The sequence below is a fragment of the Terrapene carolina genome, unplaced genomic scaffold (genome assembly GCF_002925995.2).
Source record: "Terrapene carolina triunguis isolate 2854851 unplaced genomic scaffold, T_m_triunguis-2.0 Scaffold192, whole genome shotgun sequence".
Taxonomy (NCBI): domain Eukaryota; kingdom Metazoa; phylum Chordata; order Testudines; family Emydidae; genus Terrapene; species Terrapene triunguis.
The window spans coordinates 7,763,335-7,784,649 of record NW_020664543.1 but is presented as its reverse complement, the minus strand read 5'-3'; the positions used below and the strand labels follow the sequence as shown (position 1 = coordinate 7,784,649).

At 40.5% G+C, this 21,315-nt stretch overlaps 1 protein-coding gene across 2 annotated transcripts in view; it reads right to left on the bottom strand.

Annotated features, from left to right (window-relative positions):
* PITPNC1 (phosphatidylinositol transfer protein cytoplasmic 1) overlaps window positions 1-20,837 on the bottom strand; it is a 178,295-nt gene extending 157,458 nt beyond the window's left edge. For both annotated transcript variants that reach the window (XM_026654476.1, XM_026654477.1), the window contains exon 1: window positions 20,109-20,837. In XM_026654476.1, coding sequence (XP_026510261.1) covers window positions 20,109-20,156 — 48 coding nt within the window. In that variant the 5' untranslated portion in view covers window positions 20,157-20,837. The remainder of the gene's footprint in view (window positions 1-20,108) is intronic.
* Between the last annotated feature and the right edge of the window lie 478 nt (window positions 20,838-21,315).

Below are 21,315 nucleotides of genomic sequence, written 5' to 3'. Positions count from 1 at the left end.
CAATTGCACAGATTTCAGTGGGGTTGCATGAGTGTGATAAAGAGCAGAATTTGGTTCTGAAATTTTAGTGTCCACCATGTTCTTCTACAGATAGAGATGATTCACCAACCTCATTACCAAATTACTCCCAATTTAACCATAGCAACTGGAAAATAAGGGCACATAAAATAAGAAGCTATAGCTGAAATTGTGACCCAGTAGCTCCAGAACCATTTATGGGAATAATTTTACTGGCCTTCTACCACATAGGCTGGGAAAATTCTATCCTCATTTATACCTGTGAAATACTAGTGACTTCAGTGGAGTTGCTTAGATGTAACCCCACAGAGAGAACCGTGCAAACAGTCACCTGTTCTAAAGACCAGTACTATCTCAGTCCCCATGAGAATACATCTATACTAATCACAAGGCATTATTACATGGTCATCTATTATAAAGACCAGAAAAATAACTGCCTCCAAGTTACTGATATTATCAGGTCCCACAGTATGCATTTGAGACTAGTTCTGAGGCAAGAATGGAGAGTGAAATATATGGGAGAGTGCTATGGGCATGGAAATAAGATTTGGGGAAATCAATACACGGAACAGAAAAAATTAATAACGTAGTCCTGGTAACCATATTTTTTCCTTATGATAAATCCCACTTCCCTGGACCAAATGATTCAGCACATTTTTATGACACAGGTTACATAACCAACAGTTTAAAAGCATTGGCAGAACTATTCACTTTCCAACAGAGTCTTATTTTTTACTGCATAGTTCTTTATATTTCCAGTTAAAAAAACAATGAAAACCTCTTTACCATTGTCAAACAGAATACATGAATTTCATCAGTCACTTCACAAGGGACTGAATATCATTTCAACATATCTTGCTCTGAGAAATCTCCCATGACCTATTCAGAACCTTCAGAAAACCTATTTTTGCCCCAATTTACACTACTACAGTATAGTGTAGTACAGGACAGATACTACCCTATTTCTATACTGTCCTCTCCAATCCCGCACCTCCAGGGGAGCCAATGTTCTTCTAGTGGAGGAAAAACTAGACATGCTGTACTCAGATTTTTCACCAATGTAGCTCTTAAGCGAACAATATTTTACAGGTCTATGGCACCTTTCTACCAAAGGATTCCCAAGTGTTTAAAAACAGAGCACTAGTGAAACCCAGGCACCTCTGCAGGGAGAGGTGTGCACAACATGATACATAACATATAAGACCCACAATTGTACACTACTCAGCTAGAATGCTGCAATTCCTACTCCAGCTGGCTAAAAACAGCTTGCAGACTTGTTTCCCTTTTTCTGAATTGCTCTTATTCTTGTCTTGAGGGGCTAAGACACTGAATTTTCTTTCCTTTCCTATCATTAAATATGCATGACTACTTCAAAACTAGTGCTCAGTTCCTTACTTAGCCTTACTTGGCAGTTTGTTAGCCGCTCCAGGGAACAGTGTGAGCTTTGCTGTAACAGTAAAGTTGATCAAATATCACGTGTATAATGACCAGCAGGATGGGAAGCCTTAGAAAGATAAAGGATCCCACCTCACTTGCAAGCCCAACCTCTGACACTGTTACCCCTGCAGAAGGGCTCTGGAACTATGTACTATGTATACCATTATACAGCAACCCAATGAAAGGAGGGCAGTAGCTACAGCCTTGTGAGAAGGTTTAAAAACCTCCTAGCGACTTGCTTGGCCCTCAGTCTTGCCTACATCATAAAATTACACTGCTTTAACGCAAAGTGTTAGTACCAATAATACATAGTAATATTTCAAATGGAGTTAGTTAAACCAATGCTGTGGGGACACTAATTTCATTGTAGCTTAAATTCAATCAGAAATAAGCCTGGTCCCTTGTTTAAACCAAAATAAAAGGGCCCACACAGCCTTTTGCACCAGTTTAACAAAACTAGTTTAAAAAACAAATTTCAGACAAGGCCTAAATATAAGTATGTCCATGTCAAGATAGCAGTATGTTGGTTTTTCGGGGAGGGTGGGGGCAGAATGGGGAGGAGGAGCAATGAGAAATAATCTGGAAGTGAATTTAGGAGCAAGGCTACAAACAGGGCCGGCGCAACCCATTAGGTGACCTAGGCGGTCGCCGAGGGCGCTACAATTTGGGGGGTGGCGACCGCGGCGGTATTTCGGCGGTGGGACCTTCCGCTGCCTCTGTGGGGGGCGGCATTTCGGGGCGGGACCTTCTGCCGCCTGGGGCGGCAGAAAAGCTGGCGGCGCTCCTGGCTACAAACACACACAAAGCTATCCTTGTGGCAAAGATCTGTCAATATTCTACATCCTAGAGCTGCATGAAAAAAAAACAAACAATCAAAAGACTGACTTAGCCTCTGATTAAGGCAAAACTCCAGCAGAAGGAATATACTTAAGCCTGAGAGAGGGACATAAGCTAAAAACATCTGAAACAAGAGAATAATATATAGAACTTGTGCAAGAGTCACTGCGTCATTTTTATTGTATGCACAACCCTGTCAATTAATTATGTTTTGTTTCATTTTATTTAAATGTATTTTACAAATGCCTTTCAAGCCGGCCTGTAACTGGACTTCTCACCTGTGGAGCTAGCTTTTCTGAGTGCCCCTACACAGCTAGTTTAGACTCTGGAATATGTTTCTTCACTGCCGGCAAGGAGAGGAAGAGAACACTGATAGTTTGAATGATTTAATATCTCACATACTAGCAAATCTGTGCCTGAAAAATCTACAATTAAATTTGCTGTCTTGTGGTCTGAACATCGCTGATAATGGAACAAAGAGAAAAATAGGAAAAGGGGTTTAATGCAAAAATAAACAAACAAATCACATCACCCTAAGCGTGATGTTGGGGTTGGGACAACAGAAATTCATTCTCTTTCATCATTCTCTGCACTAGTGCAAAAGCTTTGGACTTCCAAAACAGCTACACCAATAACCAGAGACAGAAGACACCTGGACCAAACTCCCATTCCTCCTTTGCAGACACAGAGGTTGCTTGACATGGCTGAACCACTGCGGCAATGCTATGCTAGGAGAGGCAGGATGCCATGAACATATGCAGGGATTCCATAAACCCTGTACACTATATTGTCCTTACTCTCATTAGAGCTACCAGCATGATCATGCTCAGCACTCTTTGGAGACAAGATGGGGCTGGAGGATCTATCACTACATAGATCATCCAGTCCTTCCTACACAGCCCACATATAGTGTCACTGGTATCCTGGCTGTGTGTGTGCGCATGTGCGCGCGAGTGAGAGTGTGGGATTTCCCCCCTTTGCCCTTGCAGAGCTCCCATTGTCTAAATGACTATCAGGAAGCCAGATCTGGACCTGTTTTCAAACTACAGCCTGCAAGGTTCTCCTGCCATACGCAGCATACTTGAGGATGTCACTAACACCACATATATGGCCAGGCTCTGCAGTCATTGTGCAGGCAAGACTTCTATTGAGAAACAAAAAACCTTGACTCCTAGATTTTTGAAGCACCATGCCGGATTTTAACATATGATTCCTATAGTCACATGGTTAAACCCCATTCTGTTTTTCATGGTACTAGCAAACTACTCCTAAATCAAATTAAAGTAATTTCTCAAATATCAGAACTCACAGCACAAGAGGGGCTGAGTAGAGGCACACATCAACAATTAAATTTCTTGAAGTAATGAATTTAAGAAATTGGTTTCCAAACGAAATGTGATGTGAGCAGTAGAATGTTTTAAAACCACAAATTTTATAATTATAGGCTGTACCAAATATTTTCCCTACTAGTTTTGATCAAGCCAACTCTATGTAGCTCAAAACAAACATGTGAGAAATATCTCCAGGGCACCCTTACTTTCTACAAATTTCACTGCTGTGCCAAATGAAATGGAATCGAGGGCTGGCTCCAGAAATCTACTAAAATGTTACATCGCCACTCGCTTAACATAGCAGCCATCACTAGAATAGACTTGTGTACTCATTTCAGTAAAGAAGTGTTTTATAGATATTACAGCAAAGGTCAGCTACTTCTTCCCTCTTGCCTACACCCTTCCCTTCATTTGTTTGTAGAAACACTGTTAAGGGCTGACTCCACAGCCATTGTGTACACAACAAACTCTCACTGACTTTAATGGGAGCTAAGGGCAACTGCAGCCTGTAGGAATACACCCTGGATGCCTGATCCTTGAAGTCAGCAGGAGCCCAGGGCAGCACATGACCAAGTTGACCCTTAGAGGAAGAACTTCAAAAAAATAGAAGGAGAAGCTGTTTGGGTTGCGGGAAGAGAATGATAGGGAGGGAGGAGAAAACATTAAAAAAGAGGAAGAAAAGATAGGAGGGAAAGGTTGTTATGAGGGATTATAAATGAATGAGATCTGTCAGGATGCAGAAGATCATAGAATATTGGGGTTGGAAGGGACTTCAGGACGTCATCTAGTCCAACCCCCTGCTCAAAGCAGGACCAATCCCAACTAATCATCCCAGCCAGGGCTTTGTCAAGCCTGACCTTAAGATAAGGATCTACAAAAATATTTTGCCCTCTGTAGTGAAATCTGTGTATGTCTGTGTGCACATGTGCACATATATTAGGTGGAGGAGACAAGAGTAAGACCAGCAGAGGCTCAGGTTTGAACACAAACCCTCTCCAGGTAGGTCTTTACTACTTGTGTGACAGATATCTCAATTTCCTTCAATATCCTTGACAAAACTTTAATGAATTAAGCTTAATTATCACAGACCTGGCCTACACTAGAAAATTAGGTCAGTTTAACTATGTCGGCCAGAGGTGTGCAAAATCCATGGTGTAGTTAAGCCGACCTTAGTCCCCGTGTAGACAGTGCGTGGGGAGGTGATTTACTTATGCTGATGGGAGAATCCCTCCTGTTGGCATAAGAAGTGTTTACACTGAAGTGCTACAGCAGTGCAGCTGTGCCACTGTAGAGTTTTAAGTGTAGACAAGCCCTTACGTGTTCACTGTATTAAAGTTACAAATGTTTATGTTTATTGTGGGATTGAATGTAACAATTCTAGGGGAAGACATGATTAATGTAAACCTGGGGAAGTGGGACTATTTTAAACAATGTTCCAGACAAGCATGAACTTTTAAAGTTAAGTGGGTTTTCCAGGAAATCTCTAGGGGAAGGTGCATGCAAATGTAGCCCCTCCGGTTATGCTACAACTCAGCCTTTCAAAGCTTCACCGTGAGGAAGGGACCTTTGGCTGATGATTACCTGTTATATGAGGATAAGATCAAAGGCCCAAACTGTATAAAGGAGGGACTCACAAATTCATGAGTGTTCTTGTTCTGAAAAAAAAGTGTTATGAACTTGTAACCACAGAAGAACCCCTGTGTGGGGTTTGAAGGACTGACTCCTACCAGAGCCCTTGCGGGAGTTGGGGTGATCTCTAGTAAGCTTATTAGATGAGTGTAGGTTCTTTTTTTGTTTTAATATGTTTTCTCTGTAATGTTTTCACCTTAAGAATAAACTTGCTTGCTTAGGAAAGCTGGACGGTACCTTATAACTGTAAGTAATTATGCTGTTTATAGCCTCTGAGGGGAAAGCAAAGCAGGCCTCCTTAGGTAGTCTGATTTGCTGGGGAAGTCACAGTGGAGGCAGGGAACTGGGCAGTCTGGACCACCCCTGCCCAAAAGAGTTAACAGCTAAGGATCCAGGAGCGTAAAAGTAGGTGCACTTGCTGGGCCACAGAAGGAAAATACAGGTGCAGTTGCCCTGAACTGTGAAATCTTGGGTTCCAGTTTAACCGAAACTGACACAGACCTGGTAAAAAATTCTGGATGCACATTTCTTGCACACAGTTTTACAAGCAGTAAACTCAGAAATAAAATAATAAATAAATAAATAAATTTTAAAAAGTACAAACCATACAGACACACCTATGTTTCACCAGTTTCCCAAGCTCTTGGTAAACACAACTCTCATATCTCTCCCTTTTGGCACAATCCTTTTAAACTAAACAGGCTCAGCTACAATTAACTAACTCTCAGTTTTGAATGCCTCTCTAAGTTATCTCTGAGCAGTACAGTGAAGTACCCTCTGCAGCCCTGTTGTCCAGTTTGGTGGGTTAGTGATACCATGGGGGTAGAATGAAGCCAGGCTTTGGGGTCCTGTTCCACCTGTCATATCCTCTCTCCTATGCCTCTTCTCCAAGTTTTTGGACAAACTGCAATGAATTTACTTTACATCTAAATTTCAAACAGTGTTAGACAAATGTCAGTGTGGATTTGACTTGGTTGAAGGGTTATTACTTGGATTCTTCCCTACTGGTGCAATGAGTTGAAATTTGCACTTCCTTGCATTTCCAGGGCAGCTGCCGCCAAGGGAAGGAGAACAGGCAGCAATATTACCATTGCCATCCCCTGGACTAAATCAGCACAAATCACTGATGTTCTTTATTCCAGCAGTGAATGAACTGAATCCAACTCCAACAACTTCACAATAATTCTGAGCTCAAGCACTTTCTGTCCTTCTGTAACTGAAAGATTACACAGCACTTCTTAAAACTAAAAGATAAAACAGCAATACAAGGATACATGAATATTGCCTAGTGAAAAGGCTGGGTCAGAGGTATCAGACTGTAATTCACTTGTATCGAACTTGTCTTATGACTTCATAAAAACGTAACCACCTGTTACGCTGTTATTTGGGGGAGAGTGTATCTATTTTCAGTGATAGCCTTTGCACTGATATCCATCCCCAAGTATGACATGTAACACCATGGTAACATAAACAGTGTAGCTGCTTGAGAAAGTTAAATTATAAATAGCAATGTATAGCCCATGAGGTCTTGGAAATAAACTAGCTTGAAAAATTGATACAGCGGGTCTTATCTTGCTCCAATTAAAGTCAATGACAAAAAAGTTCCACTGACTTTAATAAGTATCAATATCAAGTACAATATTAAAGATAAATGATAAGGTGTCTTTGAGAACGAGTCAGGTTATATATATCCACACCACACAATTCACTGTGCCTAACTACAAGAGAGATTATTTTAAATATACCTGGTTCTTATAGTGATTTGTATTCACAAATTATCAACAAAAAATCCGATTAGGTGTTTGTTACCCAGAATGAGACCAGGTAACATTCTTAACACTACAATTATCATTGTTTTAAAATTTCTGGGAAACATGTTGTTTTGTTTCACTTGGTGCTGTGGCATGCTAATAGTGTTTCAAATAAGGTGGCATATTCAAACTCAGATTAATATTATGCTTCCAAATAATTTTGATATAAAAATGTAAACAAAATAGGTGTAACCACACACAGTGCTGAGTCCTGTATATACTGATCTTCACTGAATGAGTGTCAATCAGGCAATTGAGTAAATGTTGGCTAAAAAAAAGTGCTTTATACTGGACTGGCATTGTCAGATAATTATTTTGTTATGTATTGTGGAAAATAATGATTCAAAGCCAACAACACAAGGTCATCAGTTGTGCAATATCATTTAGCCTATGCTGAAACAAAACCAAGAACTAATATGATGGAAATGAAACAAAAGACATTCAGCTTTACTACATTATTGCATCTAAGTACAGAAAACAATCTGTACTTTCATAGTGCTTAAATGTTCTCAAATTACGGTACTGAGGAGCAATCAATCTTAAAACAAACAGAGGAAAACATCTAGAGACTTTTGATTGTTCTGCAGATAAAATGTACGAACCTCTTGCTAGATTAAGGCCCCAATCCTGCATACATTTATGCACTTGAATAATCCCATTTACCTCAAATGGGCCACTCGTGCTTAAAGTTAGGTAAAATGCTATAAGATTCCCACAAAAGGCTCAACTACAACAACAAAATAGGAAATATGGTAATTGTTAGGGTTTCAGATCAGAAAGAAAGAAAATCTTAGCAAGAATACGGAAAGGGGGGGGGAAGACAACATCTGAAGGAAAAAGAATTTTAATTTTCCTGATTGAGGTCATTGAGGCTGCTGCAATGCAAATAAAATAAATAAATAAATAAATAAATAAAATAAAGTTCAGCCACAATCCCACAGGAGACATCTGGAGGAAGTGAGAAAGCTTTTCTAATAAAATCATTGAAACTGCAGTTCTATAATTTTGTACCCTGCAAAATTCAGAATATGCTCTAAACGTAAAGACTACATTTTTGTACATTTCTGGGGGTTCAGAATTGGTCAGTCACCTGTTAACTGAAACCAGGGAGAAAAATGAAACAAGACGACGACTTAAAGGAATAAAATCTAGCGTTGGATTAAGAGTTCTGTCTATAAAATCTTATTCTAGTAGAAATTAGGTGTACGTTGCCTCTGAAAATGTGATCCAAAGCCCACTAAGATAAATGGGTCTTTTAAGTGACTTCAGTCGGATTTGAATCAGGCCTTAAATGTTTGCTGTATTTCTTCAAAGTTTTGGTGATATGTCTGACTGAATTTTGCTTTTTTCTACCATCCCCAAACAAACTGTGACTGAGCATTTAAGATATTTGGGGATAAGTAAAATGACAGTATTTGACACAGTATTTGTAAAATTTGTTATATATAAAATGAGATAAGAGTTTGTAACTTTCTGGAGGACACTTTAGCTCCAAGTTAAATTTGTGTATTTTCTTAGCTGCATCTATACTGAAATATTAAAGAGCATTTTAGAAATAAAAATCAGGTTTAACATACTTCAGATCAGATGATGGTCCTAATCACAATAATAATTAGCATCTGCATTGTACCTTTCACCTTAACAGCCCATTGCAAACTTTGATAAGTAAATGTTACCTACTTCACAGGGACACTGTAAGTATTATTCTTCCCATTCTATAGCTGGGAAAAGTGAGGCACAGAGAAATTGAGAGATTTGCCCAAGGTCAGATTGAGAGACAGTGTCAGAGCTAGGATCAGAAGCAAAGAGCTGCTGGCTCATAGTTCTGAGCCTAGACCACATTATTCTCTCACGTGATATGTCTGGGCTTCAGCAATCATACAGAATATGATACCTTGGCAAATAACCTCCCGGTACAACAGCTGCTAACTAGTTAATCCCTAATTTAAATCTAGTTACGTGCCAGTTCACATACTGTATAGTTTATTTTATCTTGATAGTAACAATAGTTCCACTGACATCCTGGAAAACACTGGGTCAGATATTCAGTGGTGAAAATCAGCATAGCTCCACTGGATTCAGTGAAGATGCATTGATTTAAACCAGTTGAGGATGTGGCCCAGTGTCCCCAATTGGATAATACATTGTACAGCAAACAATACAATAGTCAGCCTTCACCATCTGCTGGGCTAGCTCTAAGTAGGCACTGGTAATTTCAGCTAAAGACAGTTGTTCATCATGGTTTGCATTTGTAGCCAAATGAAAGGGGCTGTATTCTGTTCTCTGTAAGTGAAGCTACTCAGGATTTTTACACTGATGTAAATTAGATGAGAATATGTCTCAATGGTGCGCACATCAGTGAGAAACAGTTTCACAGCTTTAGGGCAATAACTAATATAGAATTCTTAAGTCTACATTGAAGGGGCCATTGGATCACAGCAAAGCTGCAATGGATGACACATTCTGCTCTATAGGACTTTTTACATTGATATAAGAAGGATGCTCAATGTCAAGATCAAGGTGGTAAATGTTACTAACTGTACTGTTGGTTAACGTGAATGCTGCTGAGTTGTGTGTGAACCAGGAAAGTAGAAGCCCAAAGGGCTAGAGAAATTGCAAATAATAGCTTACTGCTTTTTTATGTTTTTTCCTTATAGTTAATAAATGAGTTTTTCTTTTCCATACATAAGGATGTAAAGCCAAGGTTCATGCCTCATCCAAAATTATGGAATATAACTAAAGAGCCAGTTTGCATATGCAGATCAACTATTCCCATGCCAACAGTATATTAGTGTCTAGCATGACAGCTAAATCTTTGTTTCAAGTGTTCAGATATTCAGGATGGAATAGCTAACCACAATGTCTGCATGTATTCCAGCAACCACAACTGACTCAGCTATAGAAAGACAGCTTGGGGAACATGTTTGTCAGTCCACCAGTCACACAGAGGATGCTAGATGAATCAGTCAATGACAAAACCATTGGTTATAGAGCTATATGATCATCTAGACAGAATATTTTGTCAAGGAGAAAACAATTCCTAACTGATGTTATCTATATTAAAACCTGCCAGAGCAACTTGGATACATTCCCTCACACAGGCTGAGGTGCTAATTTTCAAACATAACTATCTCATCCCTTTGGAGGCCAGCATCCTAGACACTTAGATCAGCCCAGGCACTGGGAGTAGTTAGACTAGGAGGGATTTAGGAAACATGATTGGGTTTGGAAGGACAGAAGGGATCACTTACAGCTCTGCAGAACCTGATGAGCTAATGAGGTATTTAGTTTACCAGCTGGAGAACCCAGGGAAGAAAACAAGGCTGACTCAGGGAGCAGGAAAGGGCTTCACAGATCTGCTGCTATATTGTGATGTACTTGGCGCATAAACAATAATAAAGACACTTGGTGAAGGTACTTTAGTGGACTCTCTGTGCTGGTTAATTCACCCAGAGGCTTACCAGCCAGGGTTTCCAGGAGCAAACCTATTCATATGGCTATTGCAGAAATTTTTTCCCTCCAAAAACTTAAAGATCTTACTCCACTTTAAGACCTATAATTGCCTAATATTTTATCTTTAAATTAAGAAGATTATCATCTAGAGTCTGACAAAATGCATCCAAAAGTGGGGTATTTCCAGCATTACAGCTCAAAAACAGATTAAGAAATTAGACTGTAGCAAGGGAGAATGTACTTATCAAAGCCAACATTTTCAAACTTCAGAGCTTAAAGTTAGGCATCTACATCCATCCATAGTTAGAAACCTAAATAAGAGTGGCCTGATTTTCAGAGGTGTTGGTCACTGGCCATTCCCATTAACTTAGATAGGAGCTGCATGTGCTCAGCACCTCTGAAAATTGGGCTAAGGGGCTAAAACCCTTAAATTAAGGCACTCAAAATTAGAGGCTACTTTTGAAAATATAGGCCTTACCCTCTCCGTGCCTTAGTTTCCCCATCTGTAATACAGGTCTAATAAATACTAACCTACCTCACAGAGCTCTTGAGAAAACCAAAATGTATAGAGTGGTCTAGAGCTCTTTGGATAAAAGGTACTATAAGTGCAAAGTATTAATTGGCAGCTCTTCCTGTAAGGACTGCAGGATTGGGCTCTAAATTATGTCAGACCAAATCTTCCAATCAAACGTGTTAACCTTTTTGCTTTTTAAAGCTAAAGGACTTCAACAATGAAAGAAATAACCATTGTTCTCCATCAATCCCAAGTGTATTTTTATTGTAATTTACATGTGTGTGTTATAGGGAGAGCTGCTCAGCTAACATCTAATCTTTTCCACTGACAAGTTCTTATGAACTCAATACATTTTTCAATTAATCATCACAGAATTTTCCAATAACACTTTTGTTTTCTTTTACAGTATTGGGTTGAAGTGTGAAATGGGGCTGAAGTGTAAAAGAAGAATTATTTTTGATCTTCTATTTGCAGAAGAGTTCAGCTCAGATATGACATCTGTTCCGCACTGTTCTACTTCTCCCCAGTTCTATAGGTGGCTTGAGTGAGGCTATAGAGCGCTCAAGTGTAAAGCAGGCCAGTCGTTCTCTTCCCCCTTTAAAACACTTCCCTCCTGGCTTCCAATCATTTCTTCTAAACTACTAGACTATAAATAAAAATAAAACAAAAACATCTATAGCTATTATGAGAAGTCAATTTATTTCAGGCTTTTTCCAGGACCTACATAGTAGTAGCTTCACATGCTTTAGATGTTACATGGTTACAACTGTTCTCCCTAACTTGTAATCTTCAAGGTCAATCTGAGGTCGTGTTCTAATGAAGGCCGTGTGATGTAAGCAGATATAACTGACCATTAGATATCAGATCAGATCTGCTTGTCCAAGTGATTCTTTTACAATTCTTTCTTTTGGAGAGTAAAAAGATGTAGACAGGGAAGGCCAAGAGAGTTTGTAGATCAGTAATTAGCCATTAATTCATTTCTGCCAAGCACATCAGTGCTTCAGCAGATTAATATGCAGAAAGAAGATAACGATTGTGAGCCAGGTTCTGTTGAGCAACGATGATGAACAAATCTCTTCCCATTTCAATTCAAAAACTGCTGCAAGATCCTTTGAGGAAATCACAATAAGATAATGGAAACATGATAGTCTCTCCATAGCTAAGGCTTCAGTCAGGCTTCCTTATAAGCTTTGATTTCTACCCCCTATAACTTGGTATGAAAACTGCCAGTCTTACTGTGTAGGATAAGAATAATTTTTCTGCAAAGTCTGAAGAATGTGGTCAGACTGTTTTTGAATTACAGGTCATTAAAAATGAACCTAATTTGAAAATCTGACATGTATCTAATATTTATTTGCTCTTCTCTTGCTTACAAACAACTTGTTGCAATCCATTCAAATGTTCTATTTAATTACATCTCTTTGAAAACATATGCATGGGTTATATTTGAAAAAAAGACTAAACAATTATTGATTATTTTATTCATTAGTAATGATTACAGTATTGCCCCCTGGTGGGTGATTGTAGTTTAGAGAAAAAGAAAGTGTCCTTCTATACAGTACTTCACTAGCATAACAGAGATTTTCCCTTAGAAAGATCATGTAATAGAAAGAAGCCAGTGGTTTTGGAGCTAAAGTTCCCAACCCAGCAAATAATTATGCATGTACATAAGTACTGTCAGCTACTTCTCTGTGCATACAAACACATCCCCAAATAGTTTCTGACAGCCTTAAATGTCTCTGTCTGACATGCTAAAAAAACCTGCTCTTTGTACACAGAGCAATCAGCAGGCTACAAAATCTCTTTAGCAGGCCCCCTGACAGCAGTTCCGGGCCCCAATGCAGAACAGTCAATGGGCCCCCACGCACGCACAAGCCACGGACACGGTCCGCCTGACATTTGGGTGGTGCTGCGCCTGCGCTGCTGGTGCCCAGCGAGCTGCTGGCTGCACTGCTGGGAGCCCTCTTCCAGCACAGCCAGGGCTTCCACATGCCTGCCCGGTAGGGTTGCCAACTGTCTAATCACGCAAACCCAAAGACCCTTGCCCTGCCTCTGTCCCGCCCCTTCCCTGAGACCACGCCCCTGTCCCGCCCCTTCTCCAAGGGCCTGCCCCTGCTCACTCCATTCCCCCTCCCTCACTCACTTTCACCAGGTTGGGGCAGGGGGTTGTGGTGCGGGAGGGGGTGCGGGGTGCAGGCTCTTGGAGGGAGTTTGGATGTGGGAGGGGGTGCAGGGTGCGGGCTCTGGGAGGGAATTTAGGTGCAGGAGGAGGTGCGGGCTCTGGGAGGGAGTTTGGGTGCAGGATATGGGCTCTAAGCTGGGGCAGGGGGTTGGGGTGCAGGAGGGGGTAGGGGACCAGCGCTTACCTCGGGCAGCTCCCGAAAGCAACTGGCACACCCCTCTAGCAGCAGCTCCTAGGCGGGGAGCCAGGGGGTCTCCGCACGTTGCTGCCCACAGGCACCTCCCCCAGAGCTCCCATTGGCCACAGTTCCTGGCCAATAGGAGCTGCGGAGTTGGCACTCGGGGCCGGGGCAGTGCGCGGAGACTCCCTTCCCTGGAGCCACAGGGACATGCTGGCTGCTTTCGGAAGCCTGCCTTAGCCCTGCTGCGCTGCTGGCAGTGGCGGCCCCCAGGCCCTTTTAAATCGCCCGGGCCTCTGAGCAATTGCCCCCCAGTCGGCGGGCCTGCTCTTCAGGGTTAGATGTCCACAAGCTCCTTAGAATGCAAATATAGGTTGTCACCAAACAAAACTGGTTGTTCAAATATTTCTATGTAAACAGTCCATATTGGGGGGGAAAAACTAATATTTGGATGTCTGGAAACATGACAGACACTTTTCATGATTACTTCTATTTGGAAGCTCTAAAATCCTGACTCACTAAAACTTAAAACTATTTTATTCACTGGGAATTTCTTCAGAATAAGAAGTTTAAGATCTGGTGATAGTCAGCCCATTCTCTGGAAAATACTGAGGATGACTCACTTTGTTTTACATTTGGCTTCAAAACGTTGGTGAGATATGACTTCACATTTTTCTAATATCATTTTATACAATTAATAACTCAATCTTCCAAACTGGAAGGAAATGGTTGCTGGCTCCCATTTCCTTGCAGAGCAATCTCTCCCCAGACATTGCTCAGAAAATTATCACAGAGATCCAAGGCTTTACCTGTTGGCCTTGCTCCTCACATTATGCACGTTCACACCCCCACCCCCGCCATACTGTCCAGTTTGCTCAACATTTTCAGATAATGTAGCTGGAAGGTATTAAAGTCACATGATATTTTCTACACAGAAAAAAGACAGGAATTATGATCTGGTATGGAGCACAAACCTTTCTGAATCTTTTTACTATCTGCAGGCAAAACACTCTTCAGCTGTTTAGGAACAGCTTTCTGAGTGACTTTGGTACTTTAAAAAATTATGTAGGATCCTGTAGTATTTTCTCATATGATGTAATATAAATGTTCCTATTCGTTAAAATGAACAAATTAAAATGTAATGGGAAAGAAAATTGAGAGCTGGAATGGTTTGTTAATTGTAGCCTGGTTTTAAGATTGGAAATATGTTCAAAACAATTACTTCATGAGCCTTTAGTTTCCTAATGTACTATTGAAAAGAAACTACTTTTGTAATTTGCAAGGTTTAAGACTGTCAACAGAGGGACTGGTTTTGAATTCCTCATGCAAGCACTACAAGATGAGGAACCAGGATGACAGAATTGGCATGTGGTGGGCAATTGCATTATGAGGGCTAGTCAGACATCATTTATATTTTGGTTAAATTTGCAAAGTCTTGCCTGTAGTTGTGTTTATCCTGGGAAAGCAGTCCAAGGGACATTTCCCAGACTATTACTTAGGTAATTAGACAGTTTCCAATGAAATATTTGAAAACAATCCTAGACTCATGGTAACTGACATGCAGTTCTCTCTGTGGGTATGTCTGCAATTAAACACCTGTGATTGGACCTTGTCAGCTGACTCAGGCTTGGGCTGTGGGGCTGCAAAACTGCAATGTAGACATTTGGGCTCAGGCAGGAGCCCAAACTCTGGGACACCACAAGGGGGAGGGTCCCAGAGCCCAGGCTTCAGCCCAAGCCCAAACATCTAAACTGCAATTTTACAGCCCCAGTCTGTGTCAGCTGACATAGGTCAGCCACAGGTGTTTAATTGCAGTGTGGACATATCCTGTAATGACTTGACTGTGACATTTAGCGACAGCCTTAAAGGTGGAGGAGGAGGGCATGGAGCCATAGTATCCTAGCAAGAGCTCAGGGAAGGATTGAGCTTCGTGGTATACAGAGCAAATGTGCAAAGACGTACTTTTCTCCCCTGGACTTTACCTTGTATCCTTGCACAAAAGCCAAGAATAATCTGGCCCTTAGGGCAAAATATATACTTGGTAATATTTCAGTTAATGGCAATATTAACCAATATTAAATTGTATCCTTGGGAATGTTTTAATTGCTAAGAAATATTAAGGAACTAATGCTACAGATGTATAAAAAAAACTCCCACTGACATTAGTGTGTGTTTTTTCTTGCATAAGAATGAATCTCAAACTGCTTTGAACCAGGGTATCAATCTTCAATGGCATCAATACGCAACTGACTGTCTAAGTAGACTAACTGGAGTAGTTATGGGGAAGCTACTATGTATGGCAGAGCCCTTCCAGAATACGTTCTTCATAAGGACCTAGATATGGGACAGTATGACTCTTGGTCGGTGGCTCAGACTCCAAAATAAAATGTCAGGGGCTAACTCTTACATTCTATACTTTGGTGAATCTACTGTTTGTTTCAATGGAAGATTTGCCTTTTAAAGGACAACAGGAGTTGGCCCCAGCACACCTGATACCAGAAGGTCTAAACCTGAAATTAGCACTGCCCTGTTATTTTGAGATGTATCAATTTTTGAGTCTAAATGACATTTTCCCTTGAAATAATATCCAGGACCTAATGATCAAAGGAGCATTGAAATAGCTGCTGCATTTGTCTGTGCAGATTTACTTCTGTACAAATCAGGTAGACATTTAACTACTTGATTTAAACACACAATTCCATTTTCACACACAAATTATATTTATTTGTACATACAAAATTATGCACACAAATGTAGAAGCTGTTTTTGAAAATCTGACCCTAAGTGATTTGGATTAAATTGCTTACATAATACGGATAAAACCCAGCCCTTAATTTACCTATTGTGCCTGGGTATTTCCATACATATGGTTATGGAATAATTCACTTTTCGGAGATCACCACAATACAACATGTAGGCCTGGCTTGACATGAGTAATTGTCATAGGTAAGGCTTTATTTTTTGGGAGACAGGATTAGAAGGTAAATGGATCAGCAGCCTGGAAACAAAATGTCTGTACTAGCTACAGTAAGGGGGAACCATTTACAATGGACTAGATAAACTGGTAATGTAGAGACGACGTAAAGAGTAAATTGTGCATGGACAGTGCATGGACAAAGCATGCTGTATAGGGATTGGTTCCTACAAAGCAACCAAGCCAATTTCAAAACATGTAATGCAACGGTATAGTAAATGAAATGCAATGTGTAAATCTATATAAAGGAAGAGGTTTGCTGTGTACCTTTGAAAGTGCGGTTTGCCTTATACCCATCTTCTATGCTTGAGCTTGATCTACTCAGTGTAGCTTTGCTGTATGACAAATAAAGGAAACTGAGTGACGAGACTGGAGTCGAGCTGAGTTCTTGGGAACTGAGTGGAAAAGGTCTCAGGGGAACCCCAACACAACACTGAAGAGTAAGGAAGGAGCCTTCTTTTTCATTCATGTTATGAGAGAGTTTTATGCATGGATAATTAGTAGGTCAGTACTAAAAGAAACCCTCAAAACAAAACAACAGCCACGGAGAAGTCTCTTTGGAGACAGAGCATTTCATGATTTCATGTATAAAGTGCATAGGCTCATAGCCAGAACTTTCAAATGGGGGAAGGAACAGTGCAATAGGATTATTAGTAAGGAAAGGGGCACAAAACAAAACAAAACAAGACACTCCACTGCACACACTTCACTTCCTAGAGAGAGGATATCAGAATGAACACATGAAAGATGTCAGTCACACTGCTTAATACGCTACAGGATGGTGCTCAGATACTACGGTAATGAGAGAGGTATAAGAACCTCTACAGAATAGAAAAGAGAAAACCAAGCTCTTGTGTAAGAAAGAAATGCTGAATTTTTCAACTAGTTACTAGTTATCCTAATCCTACAAGGTGCTGCACACCCTCAATTCCCACCGAATCCCACAGGATTTGAGGGCAATAAACACCTTGCAGGAGGTAGTTAGACCTCTCTGAATCTAGTTCCAAAATGTTTCTTAGCTCTCATGAGTGCCCCTATCCACAATGCATCACTTTGGAAGTAGACATGCTGTCAGTAATGTGGCACCCAGTACGTCCCTCGGCCCGCGCCGCTTCCAGCAGCTCCCATTGGCCTGGAGCAGCGAACTGCGGCCACTGGGAGCCGCGATCGGCCGAACCTGCGGATGCGGCAGGTAAACAAACCGGCCCGGCCCGCCAGGGGCTTTCCCTGCACAAGCTGCGGAACAAGTTTGGGAACCACTGCTCTAGTTCATTGTGTAATTAACAAGTGAAATACTATAGATCATACCCATCTCCCTTCTCTGTCACTGACATCTCTCAGCTGTGGTTATCAGATGAAATAATGGATGACTTAACACCAGAGAATAATCTGCAGCAAGAGTGAGCATCCTAAATAATTCTGTGCATATCATAGAGGACAAAAGATTTTCAACCTAATCTTGCTCACCTGAGTCTCCCTGTACAGAATGTGACCCATCCTTATTTTTTTATATTATTTATTTGTATTACCATAGTGCCAAGGAGCCTTAGTTATGGACCAGGAGCCCTTTGTGCTATGTGCTGTACAAACTTTATCAGGGGTTTTGATTTTCTCTCCACCCTAGAATGCTATGTAACATTAATTTTTAAAAGGAAAAGGAACTTGTTTCCTTTTTGAACATATAACTAACTGCTATTAATTCACTGTGATAGTTTGAGGGCAACTTGAGTTCAAAGAAGTTTGGCTTTGACAAACTGCTTCTTCCAATAAAATAATAGATTGACAAGTTAAGAGCTACAGTACAACATGACAGCTTATTCTATCAATTTCTTCTTTGAAACAATTGTTGCAGCTGACACAACTATGTGAGAACAGGAGAATTATTACCTTGGAACATATACATATGGCTTTCTGATGATCCTGGTCCCACAGAAGTCAGTTTGGCCATTGACTTCTACGGGCGCAGGACTGGACCCCTATGACAAAACCAAATCTGAAATTCATCAGTTTAAAAATATTACTTTAATTTGCCAATTCTGTAGATCTGTAGGAGTATCCCCAAGTGACTGTATACAGATGTGTGTGCTTACTGACATGATAACAGGGACTCCACCGTAGTATATACTGGGGGGAAAAGGTTATCCACAATGGGTAGCAAAATATTAATCTGAAAGTAACCATTTAAACAAATAACATAATGGACACTTTGATCTGTAAAGTAAATGTATTTTGTGACCATCTTTTATATTTTAACATGGAATGCTTACAATACCTTTTGGGAACGCTTTGTATGTAATAATATTTAATAGTCAAATATTGCATTCCGAGACCAAAGAGGTATTATCTTTAAGGGCTAAATCCTACATTCCTAGACTACCCCAAGCTCTCTTTGACTGCAGTGGGAGTTTGTAGAGTGCAAGAAATGCAGGACTAGCTACAAATGTGCTATTGTCTGTACATTTTACTGCATAAATACCAAAAGCACAAACATTACACATCATTGAAGTCTAGCAGATTTCCAGAAATGTAAAGACAATGCAGTGCTACATTTAAACTATGTGATACAAATTCACTGCAATAAAATCACTATAGTATTAGTATTCCCATTGCCTTTATATACATTTCTGCACCAAGGAGAGAGGGGGATGGGGGAATGAAAGCCTGCAGGAAAAGAAATGTATTCAAAGCGCCCTCCTGTGGCCCAGAAAGGTCTTAGAAACCAAATGGTCTGCCACACTGACGAAAGCAAAAGTAGAAAAAAGAAACTTTTCTGAGTGTGGTTGTTTGCAAAAGAAATATGTTATGCACATTCAGATTTTGACTGACCTGAAGAGCCACCGTCAAATGTCTAGGGCTGTTAGACAAGGGATTGATATTTGTCAGACTTTCAAAACAGTATCTCCTCTCTTCTTTTAGTGTCCACCTCAGCAACATAAAGAACTAATAAAGCAGCATCTAATACTTTTATTTGTGTGTGGCATTGTGCAACAGAAAGCTCCATCACCAATATACTCACATATGTATGCATTAGTAGGCCTTTAGCTGTCTAGCTATTTCTTACACTTACAAACACACACTCACTATATATCTATATATGTATGTATAAGTAATCTATTACATACACATATTTTGATATGTATACCTTGCCATAAATGTGCATGATATTTTGCAGGCAAATAAAAAACACAATGTCCACGACCCAGAGAGTTTAGTCTGATTGACAGAAAGCAACGTGACTTTAAAATACCGTTTTCAATACTAAAAGCGTATTGATTAATAATTTTATCAGAGATCTACACACTACAATCGTGAAGTTTAAGGCCATTTTTATTAACAATGATGTAAGGGAGATTTTTAAGTCTAAAGAAGGAAGGTTTTCATGTATTTAGAAGTTGGGTTTATTGGACAAATGCTTTATCAGATTCTAGATCTCAACACACATCAACCCTTTCAAAAAGTTTGATTTCTAAATTTTTACAGCTAATACCTTGATGACAGTGAATTCACTACACTTACTTTCACTTACATAAGATTTCCTTATTTTGCAATGGAAATATGCTTTGCTACACCAATCACAACAGGAAAGATTTCATTATACAAAGAAAAATGACAGTAAAATAAACACAAAATAACTAATGTTTTTCTAACCTCCCTTTGAGCCATCATTTGGGGGGGGGGGGAAGATGGGGGGGGAAAGGACAAATAAGTTAATGCACTATAAGCATTATTAGTAAATGCACCTACCTCTTCAACTGTCAAAGGCATACAGATCCGGTACTCCTTCAAGAGCATATTTCTGCTGCAAATCAGCAAAGCTGGAGAAGAGTGGTTATTTCTGCACTCTGATCAAGGCAAAAACAAAACCCAAAAAATGAATCAAGCCCCTGGTCGAGTGTGTACTTGACAATGTGTTCAAAAGACCCCAACACTATCATCCAGGAGGGATGACCCAGCAAGAAGAAAAACCAATACAACTGCTCCTTTCTTCCAGTTCTTCCTCCTTCAAACTGAGATCATGTGAATTTCACACATACATACACACAAAGAAGTCTCAAACATCAAATGCGATCTTTAAAGTCAAAGACATCCGCTGGAAATGTATTAAAACGACAGTTCCTTTTCAGCTATATCAAGACATGCCTGGAGAAACCAAAAAAACCCACAACCAGCCTAAAATATTAATGTCACCAACAGCAGCACATTGGAGCAGTGGCAGCAGCAAGGATGAGATGCTTACTTCCAAGACAAAGGCTTTATAACGTTTCCTTTACAAGCTGATAAACAAGGCTCCCTCTTCCTCTCTGTATTACAGCTGCTATTATGCACGCACCAGTTCTGCACTGTGGGGGAGAGACTGGATCTGCTGCCTGATATTTCCCCCCACACACACCTTTGATCCTTCCTGGGGCTTGGGTTTCCCCCACCACAGCTCTGTGTGTGTGAGTTGTAGCTAGCAGAACTGAGGAGTCTCTGCAGCAGCAGCCTCAGCTCGGGTCTGAGTGTGTGTCTGACATCAGCAGCTACAGCAGGAAGGATGGCCCCATCCGGCCAATGGGGATATGGCACAGCAAAGAATGTGGAGGATTTAAACAAAACAGCATGTCTCTCCTAGAGTGCCAGCAGCCAGCCAGGAAAGTGAAGGAAGCTTGCAAGTGGACAGCAGAGAGAAATGAAATCCAAAGGCACAACTGGCTTTATTTTATTGCAGAATCATTTTGGGTCATAGAGGAATGCGTACCTAGGAGTAGTGGGATGAAACTGAACTTTGGGAAATTGGGAGGAACTTCCCATCAGCAAAAGCTATTTAGGCTGTGGAATTGTCTCCCCAGGGGAGTAAAGGAAATCCCTTTGCTTGTCATATTTAAAAATAAGACTGTACAAAACACTGGAAAATGTTCTGTAAGTAGAGTCCCGCACTGGCAGGGAAACAGTAAGGCTTATCTAAAAGATC